This window comes from Bos mutus, chromosome 16, assembly GCF_027580195.1.
Source record: "Bos mutus isolate GX-2022 chromosome 16, NWIPB_WYAK_1.1, whole genome shotgun sequence".
Taxonomy (NCBI): Eukaryota; Metazoa; Chordata; class Mammalia; order Artiodactyla; family Bovidae; genus Bos; species Bos mutus.
This window is the reverse complement of record NC_091632.1, coordinates 67,147,286-67,175,014: the sequence shown is the minus strand read 5'-3', so window position 1 is coordinate 67,175,014 and position 27,729 is coordinate 67,147,286. Positions and strand designations below refer to the sequence as shown.

Genomic DNA, 27,729 nt, shown 5'->3' with positions numbered 1-27,729 from the left:
ATGAGAGGCGTAGCGAATGGAAATTCTGCAGCCCCAGCCTGTACAAGGCAGTTGGTGAAGGCCTGAGTAGTGGTCCAGGGCCAGAGAAGACTATGGACTGAGGCAGTAATAGGTGGACAGCTGAGTTGCCACTACCACGGTGGAAGAAAATCAGAAGGGAGATGAGGCTGTTTCTCATGTGGGTGATACTTCAAAGCATCCTAACTTGGGTAACAATGGAAATGCAACCTCATTTGGGCTCAGAGACTGGTGAAGCCTGAGTTATATGTGATATTAACAAGACTGCACCTCCTGGCCACATAGGGACATTGGGGACTTAGCAGACATGTGGGGCTTCCTGTTTCCTGCTGAGTGAGCTCCATTCAAAGTGCACATTAGAGAAAGGTTGAGCAAAGGGTCAGGCAGGACCATTCAGGACGTAGTAGGAACACAGTCATGTGGAGTTCAGTTCTGGTGTGACTTCCTAGCTTCAAATCCCAATTCAATCATCGCAATGCTATTTAGCCTTGGACAATGATTTAGCCTTTATGTGCCTGGTGAAATTTAATGATACCTACCGCATAGGGCTGATGTGAGGATTAAATGAGATAATCCATGGAGAGTACTTAGCTAGCGTCGGGTTCACAGGAAGCATAACACATGTGAGCTAGTTTTCTCTGATCTATGATTAAGTGCCTGGAGGAGCTATCGGGAAGAATTAACCAGACTGTGAAGGGAGTGTTCCCGCAGTGACCTGATGGCACGTCAGGGCTCATCTATTTATCTGGAGAACACCAAACATGACCACATATCCAGGGTAGACTTTACCTTAATCACACCATTGGTTCTCACAGGCTCCGACCACTGCAGCAGCAGTGCCCTCCCATTCTCTTTCTGCTCCACTGTGAAGTTGCTCAGCCCACTGGGGGAAGATTCGAGGGTCTGAACCAGAGTCCAGGGGCTTGAAACTTCTCCTGCCTGGTTTGTGGCCACAACACCAACGTGATATGTGGTGAAGGGTTCCAAACCAAACAGGTGGGCTTGATAGCTGGTTCCCTGGAAGAAAATGAACAGGTTAGTTTCCTTTTGGAAAATTGCTACTGGTGGCTAGAAGGTCATTCTCTGGACAAGGTATCTCACCACTGGCAGCACAAATAGCACAGCAGAGCTTTGAATTATTAAGAAAACAATATGGTGTTTTCTTGTTCTTCACACGCTAAATGTATTACCTAATGTTGTGTGATTTCATACATACACACCTCGGATCAGTAGGATCTTTGCTTTTCCAGAGCTTGCAACCCAAGGGATGTGATATATAATTACAACAATACAAAAATCTAAGATGTTTCAGGTCAGTGTCGCATCCAGCTTATGATGGAAATCAGTGGTACCAAGTTGCATGGCAGGGAATGGGATAATCTTAGGGGTCTAGAAATTGAACCACAGCAACCGTAATTCTCTCTTTAAACCCCAAAACTATTTGTTTATATAGAAAACTCTCCCCATCTCTCCAGTATCCTCTTTCATTCTCTTGGTGTGCATATACATTTTACAAAGGCAATAAAATAAACACAAGAAAAAACCACTAACTGAACTATAAATGCACAAACATCCAGAGAGCAGTCTACTATTAATATCAGTGTGAAAATCACTTTGTTAAAAACATGCTAACTAAAACTACTTAATTTACCAAAAATAACTGTTAGCTAGGTTTTCAGTGTTCGGTTCTTCTTAATTTAAAATTAAAAAAAGAAGGATAGCAGGATGAGTTATCCTCTGCTTGGAGACCAGCAATTACCATATTTTGCTTAATTAAACTGCCAAGAATCCTAAGGTGCTCTTTGCTTAGGACTGGGCTGGATGGAAATACCTGCTTACAGATAGAAATTATGTCTGCAAGTGACCAGTAATGTGTGTACAGGCAAACACACATCCACAGACTCTTTCTGTTGTGTACCTATTGGGTGTGGATAATCACAAGGAACTTTTTACTGGTTTAGTAGAATATCTACACTTAATGGTGCATGAGGTCAGCTTTGGTTTATTTGATGCTTAAATGTGACAGATAGTCTCCAATTGCCTTTTCTTGGTGGGCACAGGAGGAGGAACGTGAGATGAAGAAGAGGAAGTTATTTCTGAGAGTAGGTACCAGAGAGAACCAAAGTCATGTGTATGGAAATTCTTTCTGAGGGCATCCAAATAACATTTTGAATAGAATCTAGAATAATTCTGAAACAAATCCAACTGAACCACTTTTCAAAAAAACACCTGGTCAGACAAAACCAAAACACTGTAGAAATCATTTTTGACACTGTTTCCCCACATCCTTGGTGATAAGTTTTGTAAAGTTGGTATGAGTTAATGTTTATTATGTGTTAAACACAAACAGAGGAAATATAATTTCCTTTACTTATCAAAAACTTGTAAAGTCAATTTTCCTGTTTCAATAAGGTCCTATTATGATATTACACGCTAACCTCTTGAAATCTTTTAATATTTAAACATTTGCTAAGCGACCAGACCTCTGAAACAAATTTTACAGAAATACTAATTTCTCTTTTTTGAAATATTAAAAGTTAGATCATAAATATTTAAAACTTATTTCTCCAACAACATTGGATTGGCCTTTTAGATAAATATAGCACAGAACTAGAATGACCATAATGAATATTAAAGCTGAAGATGCTACAAGTCCCGATTACAAACATTCTTTTCTGATAAATGATTCCTTTTCTGTGGAAATAGGGCAAACATGGGCAAGATTAATAATGCAAAAAAGAACAATTCTTTGTTCAGAATATTCGGTAATAGATGCCAAAAAAGCATCAGCTCCAAAGCAAATAGTAATCACCTCTAACAGATTATATATAAAAAAAAAGGTAGGCTGCTGGGGGACATTTAGAGATCCTTTTGTCATAAGAAACATGAAAAGCATGTGGGCTATAAAGCAAAAACATATGTATATTGTCAATAGCAGCACCTGCTCAATTACAGTTTATTTCAGAGCTGAGAATTCCGTTCAGCCCCTAGATGGCAATACTATCAAACAGTTTTGGTACCAAGAGTGCTCAGTGATTAACAACCGACGTTCAGTCATCCAACACACTCCAGGCAACCATTTAAAAAATAACAAAACTGATTTCATTATAGATTCTTTTAATAAACATTTATAGCCAGATCCTTAAAAGCAGAAGTACTGAAAATGCTCTGGCCTCAAAACCTCCACCATCTAATGTGGAAATATGACCTGCAGGTCTTGAGCTTCAGTTCATGCATGCCTGACACAGAAATGTTTATATGTAGACGCCTACAAAAGGTGATTACAGTGGTTGTTTTGCTTAATTTGGCCTATATATCTTCTTAAAAAATAGAGTAATCATATATGATAAACATAAAGGAAACATGAAGGAGAATTTTTATATCATACATTTATACTGATGACAAATTTCCGTATTATGTTAACTTGTTATTTCCGCAAAGTTACAACACACACACACACACACACACACATACACATTCACACACACATATGCTTTAAATAAACCTCAGTGGCAGCCACACTTTTTGTCAGTACTTAGTAAAGTTTATATAAAAAATAAAGAAAACTTAAAAATGGCAGGACAATCCCTATAAATTTATCCTGTGGCAATAACCAAATCTCAATACCAACAGACGTTTCGGGAAATCATTTATGTCATTCTTCCCTGAATGGATTTCTAACCTCAGAGTTCCCTAGTTTGGAATCTTACCATAAAATCTGGGCATTATAAAATCTCTATAGATTGGGTTGTGTCTTGCCTGTTTATTTAGTTACTTGTGATTTTCCTTAAATTCAGAATATGTGCTTGAGCCCTGTGGATCTTACATGCTTGGGGTTCCTTTCCTTCCTTTGGGGTTGCAGCAGGCTATTCCCTTGATTGGGAAAAGTCCTTATTAAAAACCATCTTCCTTACTTCTACTCTCTGCTGCTTCTGCCTCCTTCCCTCTGCAGATGATCTCAATTCAAGGCTCTTCCTTTTTTCTCTCCATTGTTGTCATTTTATTTCGCTTTCCAGTCCTACTGATTTTTTTTAGATATACATGTTTTTGTTACTCCTGACCTCTGGGCTACCAACTTATACCTGCTTCCCTTTTGTCTTTGCTCCATCCACGTTTACATCCACATAATGTACCTATTTTAAAAAATTCTAGAAGTGTATTAACCACTTCCGTTAGGCAGCAGATGAAAAGAATGACTCAATAAAGGAAAACAGAAATAATCTGTTCTCTGCAACCTAATACTTTCCATGAGATAACGCTTTCTGTTCTTAATCTGATATGCATGAGAGTCAGCATCTGGATGGGTTTCCCTGATGGCTCAGCAGTAAAGAATAGGCCTGCCACTGCAGGAGAGGGGGTTCAACCCCTGGGTCAGAAAGATCCCCTGGAAAAGGAAATGGCAACCCACTGCAGTATTCTTGCCTGGGAAATCCTGTGGACAGAGGAGCCTGGCAGCCTACAGTCCATGGGGTCACAGAATAGGCAGATACGACTGAGTGACTAAGCAACAACAACAGCAGCATCTAGATACAAATCAGTGAGTCCTTTTATGAGACATAAGACAAGACTCTCTGGAACACTCTGCCAGTTGAGGTTCTGCGGGCAATTTGAACTACATTTTAACCTCTCAACTCTGCTCCTGGGGCACATGAAACTACTTGGAGTCTTTGCCAGCCTGACAATTTTACACCATCTCCTCTGATTATTTTTGATGACTTGAAGTGCCCCAAAGGTGGCCATGGGGTCAATAGGTTTATGTAGGTTGAAAATGATCAAAAATTACCATTGATCTGTAGCTGTCAATAAAAGGCTGCATGGGGAGACTCCCTGCACAAATGTTTAAACTGCATAAAGCAACCTAACTTAGTCATCTTTGAGTCTATTGATCTGATGATCCAGCAGTTTCCAAAGCCTTCCCTCTGGTCTTTAAGGTGCATTTTCATTGAACCCATTTTCCTTGGCCCTAAAGACTCTTTTTATTCTGCTCCTGGTAATGAACTAGAGCAGTGATGTCTGGGCACTGCTGTGCTCATCAAGCTTTATGTGTGCTTATTATATTCTGGAAAGGGTTAATCCTCCTGCTAAGTTTAAGTCACTTCAGTCGTGTCTGACTCTTTGCAAACCTATAGACTACAGCACGCCAAGCTCCTCTGTCAATGAGGTTTTCCAGGCAAGAATACTGGAGTGGGTTGCCATGCCCTTCTCTAGGGGATCTTCCTGACCCAGGGATCGAACCCACGTCTCTCACCTCCCCTGTGTTGGCAGGGTTCATTACCACTAGCACCACCTGGGAAGCCCAATCTTTCTGGTCACCTTAAACTTTATTCCCAGCCAATGAGGTTTCTTCTGCCTTTACCCCTTATCTTGGGCTCATTTAAAAGGGTGACTTTTGGTTTATCAGTCTTTACCTGGTTGTAGGATATTTCCTCGCCTCCTTAATTCTCATGAATGTCAAGAGCCAGAGAATGCATCATATCAAAAGTTTGCTTTTTTTTGCAGAGAGCTTTAGAGAAATCTAGATCTAAATATATTAACTTCTGTAAGTATAAATATATTAACTTCAGTTGAACCACTTGGATACTGCTTCTCGGTTTTATCAAAAGTTATAGTTGCCTTGTCATAATGATAAAATAAAGGAATGGCTATTGAGAAGCTTCTGGCTTAGTTACAACTGAAACACGAGAAATAGAAAAAGTTCTCATTTAGCATCACTTGAAATTCATGGCTTTGAGCAGAGTACATCCAATCAACTGGATGACTTGTATACAGTTTAGTGCATTAAAAAATCATCACAAGATATTTTTCTAGATTTCTGAAAGCCAGATAATTTGAAGTGTTATCAGTATATATTCCTTTCCATTCATAAAGTTAATTTTTGAGTTCTCCAAAAGCTCATCAATATAATTTATATCTAGTACTTATTTTGTAAAAATCAAATCAGTCTTAATACAGAAATGATCTCTCTATCACCCATCACCAAATTATCAACCTTGAATGCTTATTCATGGTTAGATAAGCATGGACTTCCAAGACTGCAAAATGTTAATATAGTAAGAAAATTTCCATTAATTTCACACATCCACTGACTTTATGAGTGCCATCTCTGCCTGCAGATCTCCTAGTTGGTGGGATAAAGAAGACATTTTTCAATGACACATAAATATATGTAGAGTTGCTCCAGAATCTAAGATCAGTTCAGTTCAGTTCAGTCACTCAGTTGTGTTTGACTCTTTGCAACCCCATGGACTGCAGCACGCCAGGCTCCCCTGTCCATTATTAACTCCCAGAGTTTGCTCAAATTCATGTCCATTGAGTTGGTGATGCCGTCTAACCATCTCATCCTCTGTCATCCCCTTCTCCTCCTGCCTTCAATCTTTCCCAGCATCAGGGTCTTTTCTAATGAGTCAGCTCTTCGCATCAGGTGGTCAAAGTATTGGAGTTTCAGCATCAGCATCAGTCCTTCTAATGAATATTCAGGATTGGTCTCCTTTAGGATGGACTGGTTTGATCTCCTTGCTGTCCAATGGACTCTCAAAAGTCTTCTCCAACACCACAGTTCAAAAGCATCAATTCTTCAGTGCTCAGCTTTCTTTATGGTCCAACTCTCACACCCATACATGACTACTGGAAAAACCAGAGCTTTGACTATACAAATCTTTGTTGACAAAGTAATGTCTTTCCTTTTTAATATGTTGTCTAGGTTTGTCATAGCTTTTCTTCCAAGGAACAGATAGACTGATCGTATAATAAAGGTAGAAGAAAATACCCTTTAGGTTCATGGTCTACTGTCACGCATGTGAACAGTGTGTTTCTTAGGTAGCATTGCTTAGTGGCATGACAGAGGTCCCAGAATGGTCAGTGGAAACATTCAGCATTGTTGGCCAGGAGGTGCTTTCAATTCTTTCAGTTCTTTGGGGCATCTGGTACAAGACTGGTGTGGGGGATACAAGATGCATAGGACAGGCTTCTGATTCTTAGGAGCTTATAATCTAATAGAGCGTATCAATAATGCATACAGACACACACAATTCAGAGTATGGTAAATGATACAACTGAGTGCCAGGAAAATCAGGGAATTACTGAGGGAATACTTCTAGTTGGGAAAGGAGGAGGTAAAGCACTGGGGAAAACTTCATTGGCATCTGATATAAGACAGGAAAGATATAAAGTTTGAGTAGATGAAAATGTGTGCAGGATTGGAGGAAAGAATAGAAGAAAAACTGCAGGATATGTTTGGGAAAGAGCTAAGAGTTGCATGAGCCACAGAGCTGTGGATATAGGGCAATAGTGGGGATTAAGGCAAGGAAGAGGGTGGTATGACTGGAAGGGATTGTGGAATGTCACCCTAAAGTTTTTGGACCATATTTGGTAGGAAACAATCAACAACATTAGAGACAATTTTAAGAAATAATTATAGTTATAAATAAGTAAAGAACTCTATCATTTGAAGGAGTGATGGAAGAACTTTTAAATTTTGTCCTGTCATAGTACAGGTCACGGCTAGTGGGTGGTAAAATAAGAAATCTGTTTAGATGGAATAATTAATTTAATCATTATTCAGCCAACATGTATAGATTTTTCATATGTAAAAGGTGATAGAGTGCTTTCTTAAGAATTAGATTTTGCAGCAACATGGATGAACCTAGAGTTTATCATACTAAGTGAAGTAAGTCAGCCAGAGAAAGACAAATATATTATATTGCTTATATGTGGAATATTAAAAAATGCTACAAATCAACTCATAAAAAACATAAACAAACTTACAGACATAGAAAATAAACATAGCTATTAAAGGGGAAAGGGGGGACCAGGGAGATATATTAGGAGTTTGTGATTATCAGATACAAACTACTATATATAAAATAAACAACAAGGGTAATTTAGGAGTTTGATTTAAAATATACACAGTACTATATATAAAATAGATACACACCAAGGACCTACTGTATAGCATAGGGAACTCTACTTAATATTTTTAATAACCTATAAGGGAAAAGAATCTGAAAAGAACACACACACACCATATCTGAATCACTTTGCTGCACATCTGAAACTAACATGTTATAAATCAACTATACTTCAATTGAAAAAAAGAAAAAAATAGATATGCTATAAATAGTAAATTTACAATTGGAAACTAGATAATGTTGGCATAAAAATGCTCACCGTCACAGATATTATACATAAGTGACTATGGCAGCCGTACAAAGAGGTTGAAGCTATTATTCCTCAACTGTGTATGATAACGCCAAATATGTGCCTTGTTCAGCTCATAGTCTTAAGAGACAAAGTTTCTGCTCCTATAAATTGAAACATGATAACCTTGGGAATAAGATTTTTTTTCCTTTTTTTAAAATTTTATTTTATTTTTAAACTTTACAATATTGTATTCGTTTTGCCAAATATCGAAATGAATCCACCACAGGTATACCTGTGTTCCCCATCCTGAACCCTCCTCCCTCCCCATACCATCCCTCTGGGTTGTCCCAGTGCATCAGCCCCAAGCATCCAGCATCATGCATCGAACCTGGACTGGCGACTCATTTCATACATGATATTATACATGTTTCAATGCCATTCTCCCAAATCTCCCCACCCTCTCCCTCTCCCACAGAGTCCATAAGACTGATCTATACATCAGTGTCTCTTTTGCTGTCTCGTACACAGGGTTATTGTTACTATCTTTCTAAATTCCATATATATGTGTTAGTATACTGTATGTATTGAATGTTTGCTTCATTTCAAAATTTCAAATTACTCTTTACCCAGTGTTTGTATCCAGGTGGGGATTATGAAAACTGGACTGAATTGAAGCCAATTATACTGTCCTGTGTCCTGACTTCCTGTCAGGATCGCATGTACCTGGGTCTATGGTTTCTGTTGGTAGCGGAGACATGTTTGTGTTGAACCATCCATACCCTTATACCCTGTACATATCAAACAGCTAGAATCAACTAGAAAAGTTTAGGGATACTGCTGATGACCACAAAGTAAAACGGAACTAATTCAAAGGTATAAACAATAGGAATGAAAAGTGAAAGTAAAAGTTCCTCAGTCATGTCCAACTCATTGGGACCCCATGAACTATACAGTCCATGGAATTCTCCAGGCAAGAATTCTGGAGTGGGTAGCTGTTCCCTTCTTCAGGGAATCTTCCCAACCCAGTGATCAAACCCAGGTCTCCCTCATTGCAGGCAGATTCATTACCAGCTGAGCCTGACCAGGGAAGCCCAAGAATACTGGCGTGGGTACCCTATCCCTTTTCCAGGAATCTTCCCAATCCAGAAATTGAACCAGGGTCTCCTGCATTGCTGGTGGATTCTTTACCAGCTGAGCCACCAGGGAATTCCTAGTTCTGGGTTCTAACTAATGTCAGAGGGCTCAACTGGAAAGATTTCAAGAAAGTATAAATGCATATCCTCCCATTAAGTAATTGTTAACATGTAGTGTTATAGAATTGATTAGTCAGGAGTTTGTTATAAAAATTATAAGTTTCAAATCTAAAATGTTTAGCTTAGAGTATTCATGTGTTAGTGCCATGTAGTATACTTTTGTGTCTGTACTTTCACAAATATCTATGTTCAGAGAAGAAGAATGATATGTGAAAAACTTGGGGTGTGTGTGGTATTTCTTTTCTCTCATTGAAGTATGTCATTCATTTTGTAACGAGGGGCCAATGCAAAAAGAACATTCAATTCACAAAAGTTTTCTTTATAGACGAATGGGGTCTATCAATTTAGCCTGTAAAGCAAAAGCTAGGGTTCTTACAAAGTGAACGATGACACCTCAGGTACCATAAAAACACTGAGAGAGGAAAAGAATAGTTTGAAATGGCTCATTTTTCAAAAGAGAAGAGGAAAAAAAATAAATTTGTGATAATTAAATTCTAAAGTGGCAAATCAGTCACACTAAATATTAAAAAGCAGTCCTGATCTATCAAAATTAAAAATATGCATACTCAATGACCTGGCAATCTATTTTACAGAAAAAGGGCACTAAACTACATTGAACCAAATTTCATTCATTCCAGCCAGCCTTATATTTATTCAATCCTTGATTAAACACATTTAGTGAAGGCTTCCTGTGTACTTGACACCCCTCTAAGCTCTGAGGACACAGCAGAAAACAAAAGCGATGAAACAGTACCCTCCTGAGTCTTATATTAAAATGAGAAAAAATGGGCCATCTACAAGCAAAATGGAGAGAGTCAAAAATTGTGGCAAGTTATGAAGGGAATAAGTAGAGCGATGAACTAGTGTTTAGGTTTAGGTGGTGGGGAGAGTGAGTCTTGGCTTAAGGAGGATGGGTGAAAATCCCTGAAGACATTTCATTTAGAAACTTCTTTAGACTGCGGAGAAACCATGTGAAGAACCAGGGGAGAAACTTTCAGGCAGAAGGATGAGCTTGGGAGTTTTGCTGACAGAGAGAAGCTAGTGTGAGTGAGGGTGTGAGCGAGAAGGAGAACAGCCCAAGGTACAGTCAAAGTGATGAGCAGGTGCGAGACGGTGTGCATCTTTTAGGCCAAGAGTCAGAACCTGGTGCTAATTTCAATGGAAAATTATTGAAGGCCTTTTAGCAAGGGAGTGACACGATTCGATTTAGGTTTTAAAGAGATCATTCTTCTTTTAAAAAACTAAAAATTGAGTCACCATATGATACAGCAATCCCACTCCTATGCATATATCTGGAGAAACTCTCATTCAAAAAGCTACATGCACAGGAATGTTCCTTGCAGTACTATTCATAAAGGCCAAGACATGGAAACCACCTAAATGTCCATCAATGAATGAGTGGATAAAGAAAATGAGGTGCATATATACAATGGAATACTACACAGCCATAAAAGGAATTAAATCATGCTATTTACAGCAGCATGAGTGGGCCTAGAGATTATCGTAGTAAGTGAAGTAAGCCAAAGACAAATATCATACATCACTTATATGTGCAATCTAAAAAGTGATACAAATGAATTTACTTACAAAACAGAAATGGACTCACAGACACAGAAGACAAACTTTTGATTATCAAAGGAGAAAGGCATGAGGAATAAATTAGGAGTTTGGGATTAGCAGAAAAACTATATATAAAAAAGAGAAACAACAAGGGCCTACTGCATAGTACAGGAAATTATACTCAATATTTTGATATAAAATATAATGGAAAATAATCTGAAAAGAAGATGTGTATATATATACATATATATATATACTAACATATATATATATAAATAAATATATACATAAAATTGAGTACCTTGCTGTACACCATAAGCTAACACAACACTATAAATCAACTATACCTCAACAAAAAATGTGTGTGTGTGTGTGTGTGTGTGTTTTTAGTCACTCAGTTGTGTCTGACTCTTTGTGACCCCATGGACTGTAGCCCGCCAGGCTCCTCTGTCCATGGAATTCTCCAGGCAAGAGTACTGGAGTGGGTTGCCATTTCCTTCTCCAGGGGATCTTCCCTACCCAGGGATTGAACCCAGGTCTCCCACATTGCAGGCAGATTCTTTACCATCTGAGTTACCAAATAAAGGAATAAAAAAAGAGACCACTTTGGTTGCTGTGTGAAAAATTTATGTAGGGGGTTGTATTAGTCTACTCAGGCTGCCATAATAGGAATACCATGCATGCTAGGTCATTTCAGTCATGTCCAACTCTGTGCGACCCCATGGACTGTAGCCAACCAGGCTCCTCCATCCATGGGATTTTCCAGGCAAGAGTACTGTAGTGGGTTGCCATTTCCTTCTCCAGGGGAATCTTCCTGACCCAGGAATTGAACCCAGGTCTCTTGCATTGCGGGTAGACACTTTACTGTCTGAGCCACCAGGGAAGTTGTCATACCTTGCGTAAAAAGGGCTTTACACGTATTATCTCATTTCATCTGCATGACAAAGCTCTGAAAGTGGTAAGGAAACTGAGGCTTAGGTAAGTAATTTGCCCAGAGTCACAGTGCTAACAAATGGCACGGTTATGTTTTATTTCTGTACTATTTTCAGTTCAAATGTCCTTGTCAACTGCATCCACAGTCCTAACGTTTTGGTCTTAGGACCCCTATTTTTAAAAAATAATAAGGATCCCTAAAAGCTTTAGTTTCTGTGCTTTATATATCCCACATTTGCTATATAAAAAAATTAAAATTGAGAAAATATTAAGAAGCATATATTCTACTAGCCAGCAGAGAGAAAACATCATTACATACTTGGAAAACTCCACTGTGCACTTTGAGGAGATGAGACTGAAAAAGACATATAATGTCCTCATATCAATTATCAAAATATTTTTGACCTAGTAGATTTCCTGAAAAAGTTTCTGGGACTCTAAGGGGTTCATGAACTACATTGTGATACCACTTAACTACATTATACTCTGCTTTAATTGACAGTACCAATTAAAGATTAATCAAAGATTTGTTTGAACTTTTATGCAGTGAAAGAAGGAGTCTTATACGTCTAACTTTTGATAGACACACTCATAATACTTGTGATTAAATATGAAGTATCCATGTATACATAAGTCCTATTAGTAAAACTTTTAATTAGGGTTAAAGAGTCAAAAAATTATAACTGGACTATACTTCAACTGCCTAATTTTATGGTTGAAACTAAAGTCCAAATGGCATAAATTACCTGTATAAGATCTTACAATCCATCAATACTAGATTTGCAATTGAACTTGAGCTTCCCAACTCATACATATACACTCTTTTCAATTAAAATTAAAACTATTTGTTTGAAACAAGTTGTCCCAAATTCCTTTGTAATAAGTATTACCACCTGTGAAAGAGAATGGGCTTGTATTTATTCATAGATGTACTTCCTTTATTAATTGATCTTCTGTATTGTATCTGTCTGTTCACTTGTTTGTCCATCTACTACAAAGTGAATGAAATGTTTTGCATCAGGAGTGTTTCCTAACCTTGCTCTACTCTATTTTTCTCACACATGAAAAAGGAATAGTAATAGTACCTTTTTCAGTTTGTAAATTTTAGTGAGTTATATCTTAGAATATTTTTTGATATGCAGGGTATTTAATAAGTGCTAGATTTTATTATTAGTATCTAAAAGATACTTCTATCCATAAGACACTCAATAAATATCCTGGAAGTTATGAAAGAATAAAAGGTTGATTCTCAAGCAATGGAGAGCTAACAAGGTATTTTTAGTGCATACTACCCTGGCTCAGAAGCAGAGACATTACTTTGCCAACAAAGGTCCATCTAGTCAAGGCTATGGTTTTTCCAGTAGTTATGTATGGATGGGAGAATTGGGAATATAAATAAAGCTGAGCACTGAAGAATTGATGCTTTTGAACTGTGGTGTTGGAGAAGACTCTTGAGAGTCCCTTGGACTGCAAGGAGATCCAAACAGTCCATTCTAAAGGAGATCAGTCCTGGGTGTTCTATGGAAGGAATGATGCTAAAGCTGAAACTCCAGTACTCTGGCCACTTCATGTGAAGAGTTGACTCATTGGAAAAGACTCTGATGCTGGGAGGGATTGGGGCAGGAGGAGAAGGGGATGACAGAGGATGAAATGGCTGGATGGCATCACCGCCTCGATGGACATGAGTTTGAGTGAACTCCGGGAGTTGGTGATGGATAGGGAGGCCTGGCGTGCTGCAATTCATGGGGTCGCAAAGAGTTGGACATGACTGAGCAGCTGATCTGATCTGATCTGATTTGATACATATATATGGGAGAAGGCAATGGCACCCCACTCCAGTACTCTTGCCTGGAAAATCCCATGGATGGAGGAGCCTGGTGGGCTGCAGTCCATGGGGTTGCTAAGAGTCGGACACGACTGAGCGACTTCACTTTCACTTTTCACTTTCATGCATTGGAGGAGGAAATGGCAACCCACTCCAGTGTTCTTGCCTGGAGAATCCCAGGGACGGCGGGGCCTGGTGGGCTGCCGTCTATGGGGTCGCACAGAGTCGGACACGACTGAAGCGACTTAGCAGCAGCAGCATACATATGTGTATGGATCTTTCTTGGTAGCTCAGTGGTAAAGTATCCACCTGCAATTCAGGAAACACATGTTCAATCTCTGGGTCAGGAAGTTCCCCTAGAGAAGGCAATGGCAACCCACTCCAATATTCTTGCCTGGGAAATCCCATGGACAGAGAAGCCTGGAGGGCTACAGTGCATTGGGTCACAAAAGAGTCGGACGCAGCTTTATATATATGTACATATATATAAACTGGATTATCTAATAATGGGCATGATTTTTTTACTTTTACCTACAGGGCATTCAATATGATACAGTTTTTGTTTTCTTACATATCTTGACTTTCGGGACTGAGCTGAAAAAGATAATATCTTTTTCCAATGAAGAACAAATAACACTATTAGGTAATATGGAACATTTACAAAGACAGTTTGTTAGTAATGCACTCAAAATGATATTTTTCAGAGGGTCTTGGGTATTAGGATGACAGATACTCATTCAGTCCTCGTGGGTCAGATTATCCTTAGAAACAGAAAAATGTGAACAATTTTATGATAGTAAATGTAAAAGTTTACATAAAGTGGGAAATTCTAAAAAAAACAGGAAAAATTAAACAACTGCACTCAAATACATTAATCAGCTTTAAAACAAAATGAAATAAAGTCCTGAATGAGCCTCTTACTCTAAAAAGCCCCAGGTCCAGACAGTTTAACCAGGGAAGTTTTCTGTTACTACTTTTTAATTAAATCTGCAACTGATAACTGATACAATATAGGGCGGGGTGGGGGTTCCAGAAAATAGGTAAACTGGCCACATACCAAACTTTCTACATGTCTTAAGAAAATATCAAAATTGAACAAGAACTTAATGAGAAAAATGTGTTTTCATAGATCAAAATCACTTGAGATGAATTCACATTATTAATAAGTAGTATCCACCATCACATTTAAAAGACATATTATGACTCTGTAGGATTTAGCCCTTAGAAAAGTTGATTAACATATGATCATTTTAATAGAATTAATAAAATCCATCACCCATTCATGATAAAACCTCTTAGCCAGGTAAAAATGAAAGAAATTATCCTTAATCTGATAAAAATTTACTAAAATCATACAGTAAATTATATTTAAAGTCCTAGAAATCTTATGATCAATATAACAATCAGGTAAGACAGGGTAAGACAGATGCCCTCCATTCATTATTGTACTGATAATTCTAGGCAATGCTACACCAAAAAAAAAAAAAAACATTCTCTGACATAAATCATATCAGTGTTACCTTAGGTCAGTTTCCCAAGGCAATAGAAATATAAGCAAAAATAAACACATGGGACTTGACCAAACTTATAATCTTTTGCACAGAAAAGAAAACTATAAACAAAATGAAGACAACCTATGGACTGTGAGAAAATATGCAAATTAAATGCTGATAAAGGCCTAATTTCAAAAAGATACACATAGTTCATACAATTAAGCAACAAAAATCTAACAACCTAATCGAAAAATGGGTAGATGACCTAAACAGACATTTCTCCAAAGAAACGTGCAGTTGGCCAATAGTCACATGAAGAGATGCTCATCATTGCAAATTATTAGAGAAATGCAAATCAAAACTACAGTGAGGTACCACCTCACAGTGCTCAGGATAGTATCATTAAAAAATCTACAAATAACAAAATGCTGGAGAGGGTTTGGAGAAAAAGGAACCCTCCTACACTGTTGGTGGGAATGTAAATTGGTACAGCTGCTATGCAGACAAGTATGGAGGTTCCTTAAAAAACTAAAAATAAAGCCACCATGCTACTGCTGCTAAGTCGCTTCAGTCGTGTCTGACTCTGTGTGACCCCATAGACGGCAGCCCACCAGGCCCCTCTGTCCCTGGGATTCTCCAGGCAAGAACACTGGAGTGGGTTGCCATTTCCTTCTCCAATGCATGAAAGTGAAAAGTGAAAATGAAGTCGCTTAGTTGTACCGGACTCTTAGCGACCCCATGGGCTTCGGCCTACCAGGCTCTCCCATCCACGGGATTCTCCAGGTAGGAGTACTGGAGTGGGGTGCCATTGCCTTCTCTGAAAGCTACCATATGATCCAGCAATTCCATTCTTGGGCATATATCCAGACAAAACCGTAACTCAAAAAAATACATGCATCACTATAACAACACTACTTATAGTAGCCAAGACACAGAAGCAACCTAAATATAAACTGACAGATGAACAGACAGAGAAGATGTGGTATATATAGACAATGAAATACTACTCAACCATAGAAAGAATGAAATAATGCCATTTGCAGCAACATGGATGGAGCTAGAGATTAGCATACTAAGTAAAAGAGAAAAACACCATATAATATCACTGATATATGGAATCTAAAATACAACACAAATGAACCTATCTACAAAATAGAAACAGACTCACAAACACAGAGAACAGGCCTGTGGTTGCTGAGGGTGAGGGGAATAGGATAAGGATGGATTGGGAATTTGGGATTAGCAGATGCAAACTATTAAATTTAGAATGGAAAAACAAGAAGGTCCTACTGTGTAGTATAGAAACTATATTCAATATCCTGTGATAAACCATAATGGAAAATAATATGAAAGATAAAACTGAATCACTGCTATACAACAGGAATGAACAAAACATCATGAATCAAGAATTTCAATAAAATAAATTCTTAAAATATTCATCATGGAATATACCTCCTTTCTTTGAATCCTTGGATTCAAAGGAGTCCAAGACACACTGTTATTTTATGTATCCCCAAGAAAGAAAAAAATGTTTCCAACTGAATGAAGATACAATGCTCTTTTATCACTTAGAATTTTTGTCTCATACATGTGGAAAGATACCTTGAGACTTGTATTTTTTTGTTGTTGTTGAAAGAGGAAGAGTGAAAAAGTTGGCTTAAAGCTCAACATTCAGAAAACTAAGATCATGGCATCTGGTCCCATCACTTCATGGCAAATAGATGGGGAAACAGTGGAAACTGTCAGACTTTATTTTTCTGGGCTCCAAAATCACTGCAGATGGTGACTGCAGCCATGAAATTAAAAGACGCTTATTCCTTGGAAGGAAAGTTATGACCAACCTAGATAACATATTGAAAAGCAGAGACATTTACTTTGCCAACAAAGGTCCATCTGGTTAAGGCTATGGTTTTTCCAGTGGTCATGGAATGTGAGAGTTGGACTATAAAGAAAACTGAGCACCGAAGAATTGATGCTTTTGAACTGTGGTGTTGGAGAAGACTCTTAGAGTCCCTTGGACTGCAAGGAGATCCAACCAGTCCATTCTGAAGAAGATCAGCCCTGGGATTTCTTTGGAAGGACTGATGCTGAAGCTGAAACTCCAATACTTTGGCCACCTCATACGAAGAGTTGACTCATTGGAAAAGACCCTGATGCTGGGAGGGATTGGGGGCAGGAGGAGAAGGGGACGACAGAGGATGAGATGGTTGGATGGCATCACCGACTCAATGGACATGAGTCTGAGTGAACTCTGGGAGTTGGTGATGGACAGGGAGGCCTGGCGTGCTGCGATTCATAGGGTTGCAAAGAGTTGGACACGACTGAGCGACTGAACTGAACTGAGGCTCTCATGTCTTTCTGTGTATACAATAAATAACTTCATTTTAATGCTAAATTATAGTGTAATCTTTCTTTTTTTGTTCTTCATTTTTATTTAACCCAAAATAGCTAATGACAAAAACACTTAAAAAATATCTCCAACACTTGACTATTCAGTCATTTTTGGTTGATGACCCTTGATTATTCAGTCCTTACTTGCTTCCATATGTATTAACACATCTAGCATAAATACATCACCAAGAGTTTGCAGCAAGCTTTAAATCTGTATGTTTAGAGCCTAGTCAAAAACCATGATTTACTTATTAGTTTTGAATTTAAATACTTTTCTCCCACACAGAAGCTTATTAATCTAATAATCATAAATAAGCTAGCTATTAATTAGTTTTCAAGGAAATGACCAAAGATAGCACACATATACAGGCTGCATATATGCTTTTATTCTTTATTAGTCAAAATCTGAATGTCTGTAAGATTTACAATGGAGGTGCATCATAAACCCATTTAATTTATATTAATTCAATGTATGAGGTCAGTGAAAAGGAAATGATAAGCAAAAAGGAAAATAACAATCAATCTGGCAATTATACCACCTATTCAATGAATGGATACCCTTGAGTAAACCGAGATGAGAGTTGTCAATCTGGTGTTCCCTCAGCTACTGTCAGTTCACATGTACCTTTTATAGGGCAAGCATCTTGCAAGGGTAAGTATAATTCTAGCATTTAAAGGTTAGTACTTCTTCTATAAAATAGTCCCTAAACAAGCACCAACAACTTTAATTGGTCTTCAACTGAAGAAACAGTTCTCTCTTCCAACACGGGAGGAAAAACTGGCTGTCATGGATGGAGATTTCCGATATGGCACCATTCTAAAGGGCTTTCAAGGTCAGTCTTGATACCTCAGTCTACTTTATGGGCTGACATTGGAAGTAAATCCCTGCATATGATGCAACTCCACTGTAATGCAAATTAAAATGCCGAGATTTTTTAAATGCCCTAGTATGGTCAGTATAATTTCATTTCCAGTTTAGTTCCTTCCTCACATTTAGCAGTGCGTTTCTGTAATGCTCTCCTGGTGCCAGCATTTCAGAATGTTATCTATCATTGGCTGAGAAAAATCTCACGATGAAAAGATTAGTGTGTCATAGAATCTGAACAAAAAAAATCTACCAAAGCTGATCAGTCTCATAACGATTCAGGGTAAGATTTTCAATTAGCAAATGGTGTGATTGAAGTGGAGAGTAACTGTTCTGCTACACTTGGAGGTCCCAAAGATGTTCTTTAGTCTTCTTTTCTGGGATTTCTAAATTGGCAGCTACATTCTACTTCTTAAACATTTGGCCTTAACCTCAGCACCACCCCGATTTGGTTTCTATTTTAAAGGCACCATTCCAATGGAAATGTCCCTGCTCTGAATTAAGCTGGGACTGTGAATTTTACCACTAGCAAGAGAGAACTGTTATGTCATAGAGTTTAGGTTAATTTGGTAGGTATCAATTTCCTTGACTACGACTTCAAAACCAGCTTCAGCTTCTTCTAGCCATGGATGATTTCTACCTGGGTTGTAGATGAGGGTAAAATATCCCATGGAGAACGTCTTCAGTAACCACATTTGGAAAATCACTGGCTATAAGCAAGATGTATGGATCCCTGAGAACAGCAGCACTGGCTGGTGGAACAGTTTGCTTTACTCTTCAGACTCTGTCTCATCAAAAGATCCACAACTCTCTGTCTTTGGTAGAGAGGGCAAATGTTGAACATTTAGGAAATCAAGAAATAGTTTGGGAAGTTCTTCATTTTCCAGAATGACAGCCTGTAAATAGGTTTCAAACCTTGTCATCGCTGTTCCAACATTTGGGATCCAGTTCCAAACATGTTTAGAAGGAATTTCTGGGGTTTTAATATCTTTCTTAAGCTTTTTGTGCAGGGCATGTAATTCGCTGTACCTTTTTTCAACAAAATGTTTTCTTCCATTCATTAGCACTTCTATCTTAAACACCGTGTATCCCTGCTCCAGGTCACTCTCCTCGTAGCAAAAGGACAGGATGTAGACCTTCATGGTCGCACCAGCTGGCTGACAGAGGGCCCATAGTATAATCTTTTTGAAGACATTTTAAGTGGCAATTAAACGCTATGTGTGTAGTACCGGCAGTGTAGGTAACTCAACTGAAGTGACAGGAGTGTGAATGGCATTGATCAAGTTCATCCAGACCCAGGAAATGACAAGTAGGTAATAACTGCCACTTACACTGATGGTAAGACTTAGTTGCATGTGGTTTCAGAGAGAGGTGGAGAAATGTGAAAAAATGTTCATCATAAAAATCAATGAGCTTTCTGTTCTTTGTTTTCCGAGTATCCTTCCTGAATAGAAGAGTGCGGCCTGCAACGCGGGAGACCTGGGTTTAATCCCTGCGTTGGGAAGATCCTCTGGAGAAGGGAAAGGCTACCCACTCCAGTATTCTGGCTTGGAGAATTCCATGGACTGTAAGGTTCATGGGGTTGCAAAGAGTCAGACATGACTGAGCGACTTTCACTTTCACCCTATGGTAAAAACCAGTGCATAACTTATAGTCCATTTATTTTAGAAAAGCGAACTGATTTGTTTTTGGTGACAGTGATGGGACCAGAAAGCTAAAGCTGGCCTACTTAAAGGGCAGTCCAAACACACCGCCACTTTGGCTATAGTGCAACCAGCAATGGCACGAAATGAAAACCAGACTGGGAACTCACAAATGAGGCTGTGAGGGTGGTAACAAATGGAATACATTAGGACTTTTGTTGTGCATACAAAGCAGTGCAGAAAGACATATCTGACTACTACATTCAGTGCTGCTGCTTTCAAAGTGATTTGTAGCATATAGTCTATGTACTTTTCATCCTTTTCATAAATAGTTTCTCAAAGGGTTAAGACAGTGAGTACATGCTATAGGGTAAGCACTTTTCAAGTGCTTTATGTATATTAATCCTTAAAGCAATCTCATGAGATAGCACTGCTATTATCCTCATTTTCAGATAAGGAAATGGATGTAAAGTTGAAGCAAATAGTCCATGGTCATATAATTATGATTGTCTATGGCAGAAAGTGGAGAAGGCAATGGCACCCCACTCCAGTACTCTTGCCTGGAAAATCCCATGGATGGAGGAGCCTGGTAGGCTGCAGTCCATGGGGTCGCTAAGAGTCGGACACAACTGAGCGACTTCGCTTTCACTTTTCACTTTCATGCACTGGAGAAGGAAATGGCAGCCCACTCCAGTGTTCTTGCCTGGAGAATCCCAGGGATGGGGGAGCCTGGTGGCTGCCGTCTATGGGGTCACACAGAGTCGGACACGACTGAAGTGACTTAGCATAGCATAGCACAGCATGGCAGAAAGTGAAGAAGAACTAAAGAGCCTGATGAAAGTAAAAGAGGAGAGTGAAAGTAAAAGAGGAGAATGAAAAAGTTGGATTCAAGCTCAACATTCAGGAAACTGAGATCATGGCATCTGGTCCCATCACTTCATGGCAAATAGATGGGGAAACAGCAGCAGACTATTTTTTTGGGCTCCAAAATCATTGCAGATGGTGACTGCAGTCATGAAATAAAAAGATGTTTACTCCTTGGAAGACAAGTTATGACCAACATAGACAGCATATTAATAATAACAATAACCCTGTATACGAGACAGCAAAAGAGACACTGATATATAGAACAGTCTTTTGGACTCTGTGGGAGAGGGAGAGGGTGGGATGATTTGGGAGAATGGCATTGAAATACGTATAATATCATATATGAAACAAGTCGCCAGTCCAGGTTCGATGCACAATACTGGATGCTTGGGTCTGGTGCACTGGGACGACCCAGAGGGATGGTATGGGGAGGGAGGAGGGAGGAGGGTTCAGGATGGGGGACATGTGTATACCTGTGGTGGATTCATTTCGATGTTTGGCAAAACCAATACAATATTGTAAAGTTTAAAAATAAAATAAAATTATTAAAAAAAAGATATAAAAAAAAAACACTGCAATTTGCAAAAGAAATAATGTAAATATATTAAGTAAAGCTTTTTAAATTCCTTGAATCTTACATTTTGCAAAATCAAGTTTGAAGTTAGTTTATTGCTTATATTCTTTCTATTAAAATTCTCCAAAGTAAAATCGTCATGTGACTGTACAGCAATATATGAGATAAGGTTCTTGTGTTATGATTTGATTCCAAAGAGTACTGACTGAGTTCGTCTTTCAATCCTGTCTAATTTAAAATAAAGGATATTTTTTAAACACTAAGAGAATATACTTGAATATGAATTATTATCTTTATAAAGTTAAATAGAGAATTAGCACCTTCATATTCCCTTTTCATCAGGTCTCTGAATATTTTAAAAGACAGCATTGTGGTGCATTTTACATCATTGTATTTTTTTTTAATTATTAAAAATAAAATATGAGAGGAAAAATAAAAAAATAAAAAGCAGAGACATTACTTTGCCAACCAAGGTTCATCTTGTCAAAGCTATAGTTTTTCCAGTAGCCATGTATGGATGTGAGAGTTGGACGATAAAGAAAGCTGAGTGCTGAAGAATTGATGCTTTTGAACTGTGGTGTTGGAGAAGACTCTTGAGAGTCCCTTGGATTGCAAGGAGATCCAACCAGTTCATCCTAAAGGAAATCAGTCCTGAATATTCATTAGACGGACTGATGCTGAAGTTGAAGCTTCAATACTTTGGCCACCTGATGGAAAGAAGTGACTCATTTGAAAAGACCCTGATTGAAGGCAGGAGGAGAAGGGGACAACAGAGGATGAGATGGTTGGATGGCATCACCGACTCAATGGACATGAGTTTAAGCAAGCTCCAGGAGTTGGTGATGGACAGGGAAGCCTGGTGTGCTGCAGTCCATGGGGTCTCAAAGAGTCGGACACTACTGAGCAACTGAACTGAACTGATATAATTATAGGAGGCAGAACCAGGATTTGAGGGGAGGCATTCTGACTATAGAGTCCAGGCTCATAACCCTGAATATACCCCCAATAGTCCCACCAGATTTCAGAAGGTGGAAGCCAATCTACACTACTTCTCTATAAAGAAAGGGTCTCACTTCTTCCTTCCAGGGACCCAGAAAGACTTCCTCTGCTCTCTGACCTGTTTACTACTCTGTTTTATGAAGAAGAATCTCAAGAGGAATCAAGGGGAATAGAAAGATTCAAAATAACACAGCTTTCAAAATAAACACAACTCCAGTGGTCTGCATGCAAGTCAGGAAAAGCAGATGTTATAAGACTGAACAATGATAACACTTGATGCTAAGAAAAGATACTGCAAAGGAAGGTCATCTTCCAAAATTCACATATGCCAGGCCCCAACGACCAGAGCCCAGGCAGTCAGGGCTTCCCAGGTGGCACGAGCGGTAAAGAACCTGCCTACTGATGCAGGAGACATAAGAGATGAGGGTTTGATCCCAGGGTCGGGAAGATCCCCTGGAGAAGGGAATGGCAACCCACTCCAATATTCTTGACTGGAGAACCCCATGGACAGAGAAGTCTGGTGGGCTGCGGTCCATAGGACTGCAAAGAGTCAGACACTACTAAAGCTACTTAGCAGGCACGCAGCATGCAGGCAGTTTAGGCAGATGCTGGTGGCATACTTAAGCAGTTGTGACATGATTGTGTTGTTGCTTTGAAAACATTTTAGTATAATAGGATTTAAAATTTCCCCTTTTCTTTGGATTTTTCAGTTAATATTGGCATTAAATTAAAGCATTAAGTCAACTAGCTTAGTGCAAAGCAAATTATGTCAGGTTCAGCATTGAAGGCTTCACTATGGAATATCTATTGACTCAAGCTTATTAACTTGTAAATCCTCCTGTTTTAGATTATGATCTATTGATTATCTGCTTTTATTTGCACTTTAAATGAATAAACAAAAAGAAATGATCACGGTTTAGTCATTACACCTTAAGAGAAAACGTACTTAAGCTAAGCATACTTAATTAAAAATAAAAACAACTTATATTTGTTCTAAGAGCTAGAAGTTGTGGTTCTTATTTTCATTGAGGCAAGTCAAAGATTGTTTTTAGACCGTTGGACAAAACAGAAAAAAAAAAGTTTCTCACTGAGGATAGACGGTGTGGTATGAGTTTGGCATCTTAAATGCATTATTAAAATTATTCTGCAATCTATTACTTTGCTTGCCCTGTTTTAGCAAAAAAACAAAAATGGTCTCTTTAATGCAAGAAGAAATTCTCTGAGAAGCCCTGTGACTAATGTCTGGGGAATGAGGTAAGCTCTGAGAGCTGAGGTCCTTTAATAAAAATAAAAGCAGTTAACTTAGAGTTAGAAGACCACTCTGTCACTCATACTAGAGGGGACATTTGGCAAATTACCTACTTTTTATGAGTCTTGGTTTCTAACAGTTAATATATCTCTCATGGACTTTTGTAAGGATTAAACTGGATGACCTTCTGAAAGAGCCTGGTATATAATCGTTGTTCAGTCACTAAGTCATGTCCAACTCTTTGTGACCCCATGAACTGCAGTGCACCAGGCTTCCCTGTCCTTCACTATCTCCTGGAGCTTGCTCAGAACTTCTTCAGTGTCCACTGAATCAGTGATGCCATCCAACCACCTCATCCTCTGTCAATCCCTTCTCCTCTTGCCCTCAAGCTTTCCCAGCTGTTGGTGCTGCTAAGTCACTTCAGTTGTGTCCGATTTTGTGTGACCCCATAGATGGCACCTCACCAGGCTCCCCCATCCCTGGGATTCTCCAGGCAAGAACACTGGAGTGGGTTGCCATTTCCTTCTCCAATGCAGGAAAGTGAAAAGTAAAGTGAAGTCACTCAGTTGTGTCCGACTCTTAGCAATCCAATGGACCACAGCCTACCAGGCTCCTCTGTCCATGGGATTTTCCAGGCAAGAGTACTGGAGTTGGGTGCCATTGCCTTCTCCGACTTTCCCAGCATCAGGGCCTTTTCCAGTGAGTTGTCTCTTCAAACTCAGGTGGCCAAAGTATTGGAGCTTCAGCTTCAGCATGAGTCCTTCCAATGAATATTCAGGTTTGATAGTTGATTTCCTTTAGGATTGACTGGCCTGACTTCCTTGCTGTCTAAGGGACTCTCAAGAGTCTTATCCAGCACCACAGTTCAAAAACATCAACTTTTTAGGTGCTCAGCCTTCTTTATGGTCCAGCTCACACATCGATACATGACTATTGGAAAGATCACAGCCTTGACTACGTGGACCTTTGTCAGCAAAGTGATGATTCTGCTTTTTAATACACTCCCTAGGTTTGTAACAGCTTTTCTTCCAAGGAACAGCATCTTTTAATTTTGTGGCTGCAGTCACCATTCGGAGTGATTTGGGAGCTCAAGAAAATGAAATATGACATTGTTTCCAGTTTTTCCCCATTTATTCGCCATGAAGTGATGGGACCTGTTGCCATGATCTTCATTTGTTGAATGCTGAGTTTTAAGTCAGCTTTTCACTCTCTTCTTTCACCTTCAACAAGAGGTTCTTTAGTTCCTCTTCACTTTCTGCCATTGAAGTGCTATCAGCTGCATATCTGAGGTTGTTTATATTTATTTCTCCTGACAGTCTTGATTCCAGTTTATGAGTCATCCAGCCCAACATTTTGCATGATGTACTCTGCATATAAGTTAAATAAGCAGGGTGACAATATATAGCCTTGATGTACTCCTTTCCCAATTTTGAACCAGTGTGTTTTTCCATGTCCAGTTCTAACTGTTGCTTCTTGTCCTAAATACAGGTTTCTCAGGAGGCAAGTAAGGTGGTCTGGTATTCCCATCTCTTTAAGAATTTTCCAAGTTTATTGTGATCCACACAGTCAAAGGCTTTAGCGTAATGAAGCAGAAGTAGATTTTTTTTTTAATTCTCTTGCTTTTTCTATGATCCAATCAGTGTTGGCAATTTGATTTCTGGTTTCTCTGCCTTTTCTAAATCCAGCTGGTACATCTGGAAGCTCTTGGTTCACATACTGCTGAAGCCTAGCTTGAAAGATGTTGAGCATAAACTTGCTAGCATGTGAAATGAGAATAATTGTACAGTAATTTGAACATTTTTGACATTGCCTTCTTTGGGGAATGGAATGAAAACCGACCTTTTCCAGTCTGTAGCCACTGCTGAGTTTTCCAAATTTGCTGGCATATTAAGTGCAGTACTTTAATGGCATCATCTTTTAGGATTTGAAATACCTCAACTGGAATTCCATCACCTCCACTAGCTTTGTTCATAATGATTCTTCCTAAGGCCCACTTGACTTCACAATCCAGGATGTCTGCCTCTAGTTGAGTGATCACACCCATCATGGTTACCTGGGTCATTAAGACCTTTTTGTGTATAGTTCTTCTGTGTATTCTTGCCACTTCTACTTAATCTCTTCTGCTTCTGTTAGGTCTTTGCCATTTCTGACCTTTATTGTGCCCATCTTTGCATGAAATGTTCCCTTGGTATCTCCAGTTTTATTAAAGAGAAGGCTAGTCTTTTGCGTTCTATTGTTTTCTTCTATTTCTTGCATTGCTCACTGAAGAAGGCTTTCTTAACTCTCCTTGCTATTCTTTGGAACTCTGCATTCAGTTGGGTATGTTTTTCCCTTTCTTTGTCTTGCCCATTTTTTTTTCTCAGCTATTTGTAAAACCTCCTCAGATAACCATTTTGCCTTGCTGCATTTCTTTTTTCTTGAGGATAGCTTTTGTCACCACCTCCTGTACAATGTTAGGAGCCTTTGTCCATAGTCCTTCAGGACCTCTGTCTACCAGATCCAATTGTTGAATCTATTCATCACCTCCACTTTATAATCATAAGGGATTTGATTTAGGTCATACCTGAATGGCCTAGTGGTTTTCCCTACATTTTTCAATTTGAGTGAGCCTGAATTTTGCAATAATGAGCTTAAGATCTGTGCCATAGTCTGATCCAGGTCTTGTTTTTGCTAACTTTATAGAGCTTCTCCATCTTCAGCTACAAAGAATATAATCAATCTGATTTTGGTACTGACCATCTGGTGATGTCCATGTATACAGTTGTCTCTTGTGCTGCTAAAAGAAGGTGTTTGCTATGACCATTGTGTTCTCTTGCCAAAAGTCCATTAGCCTTTGCCCTGCTTCATTTTCTACTCCAAGGCCAAACTTGCCTTTATGCCAAGTATCTCTTGACTTCTTAGTTTTGTATCCCAGTCCTCTATGAAGAAAAGTACATACACACACACACACACACACACACACACACACACATACATATTTAGTGTTAGTTCTAGGAGTTCTTGTAGGTCCTCACAGATCAGTCTTCATCTTCTTCAGCATTACTGGTAGGGGCATAGACTTGGATTACTGTGATGTTGAATGGTTTGCCTTGGAAACGAACTGAGATCATTCTGTCATTTTTGAGATTGTACCTAAATACTGCATTTAGGACTCTTTTGTTGACTATGAGGGCTACCCCATTTCTTCTAAGGGATTCTTGCCCACAGTAGTAGATATAATGGTCATCTGAGTTAAATTCACCCATTCCTGGCCATTTTAGCTCGCTGATTCCTAAAATGTCAGTGTTCACTCTTGCCATCTCCTGTCTGACCACTTCCAATTTGCCTTGATTCATGGACCTAACATTCTGGGTTTCTAATATTGTTCTTTAGAGCATCGGGCTTTACTTGCACCACTGGACACAACCACAGCTGGGTGTTGTTTCTGCTTTGGCTCAGGCTCTTCATTCTTTCTGCAGCTATTCCTCCACCCTTCCCCAGTACTATATTGGACACCTACTGACCTGGGGGCTCATCCTTCAATGTCATATCTTTCTGCCTTTTCATACTGTTCATGGGGTTCAGTAAAAGTGCTCAGATCCTTGCTATCAGAAGCAGCTAAGGAAATGATTTGATTTCAAAGGGCACCTGTTTTTTATAATTGAAGTACACTTGATTTATTTATAAATTTGATTTTATGCTTTGTTTAAAGATCTCACCAACGAAAAATGCTGAGATAGGTTTATGGCCTGAGAGTCAAATCCACGGTCAAATACCGATTGAGCATCTACTTTTTCTAACATGGTGCTAAGCACTAAAGGGAGTGGAAAAGAAGTAGAAAGTGTTCAAATCTTAGATTTCAGGTACTGCAACTCATTAGGAATGCAAAACTCACATTCAAGAAAGCACTGTAAAAACACATGGAAACTAGCACTAAAGAA

At 38.9% G+C, this 27,729-nt stretch overlaps 1 protein-coding gene and 1 pseudogene across 1 annotated transcript in view; both read right to left on the bottom strand.

Annotated features, from left to right (window-relative positions):
* The window catches only part of USH2A (usherin), a 928,983-nt gene that overhangs the window by 79,398 nt on the left and 821,856 nt on the right, over nt 1-27,729 (bottom strand). The window contains exon 61 of the mRNA XM_014481290.2: nt 808-1,035. Within this exon, the coding sequence (XP_014336776.2) occupies nt 808-1,035 (228 nt within the window). The remainder of the gene's footprint in view (nt 1-807; nt 1,036-27,729) is intronic.
* On the bottom strand, nt 19,114-19,619 carry LOC102281568 (sorting nexin-24 pseudogene; annotated as a pseudogene).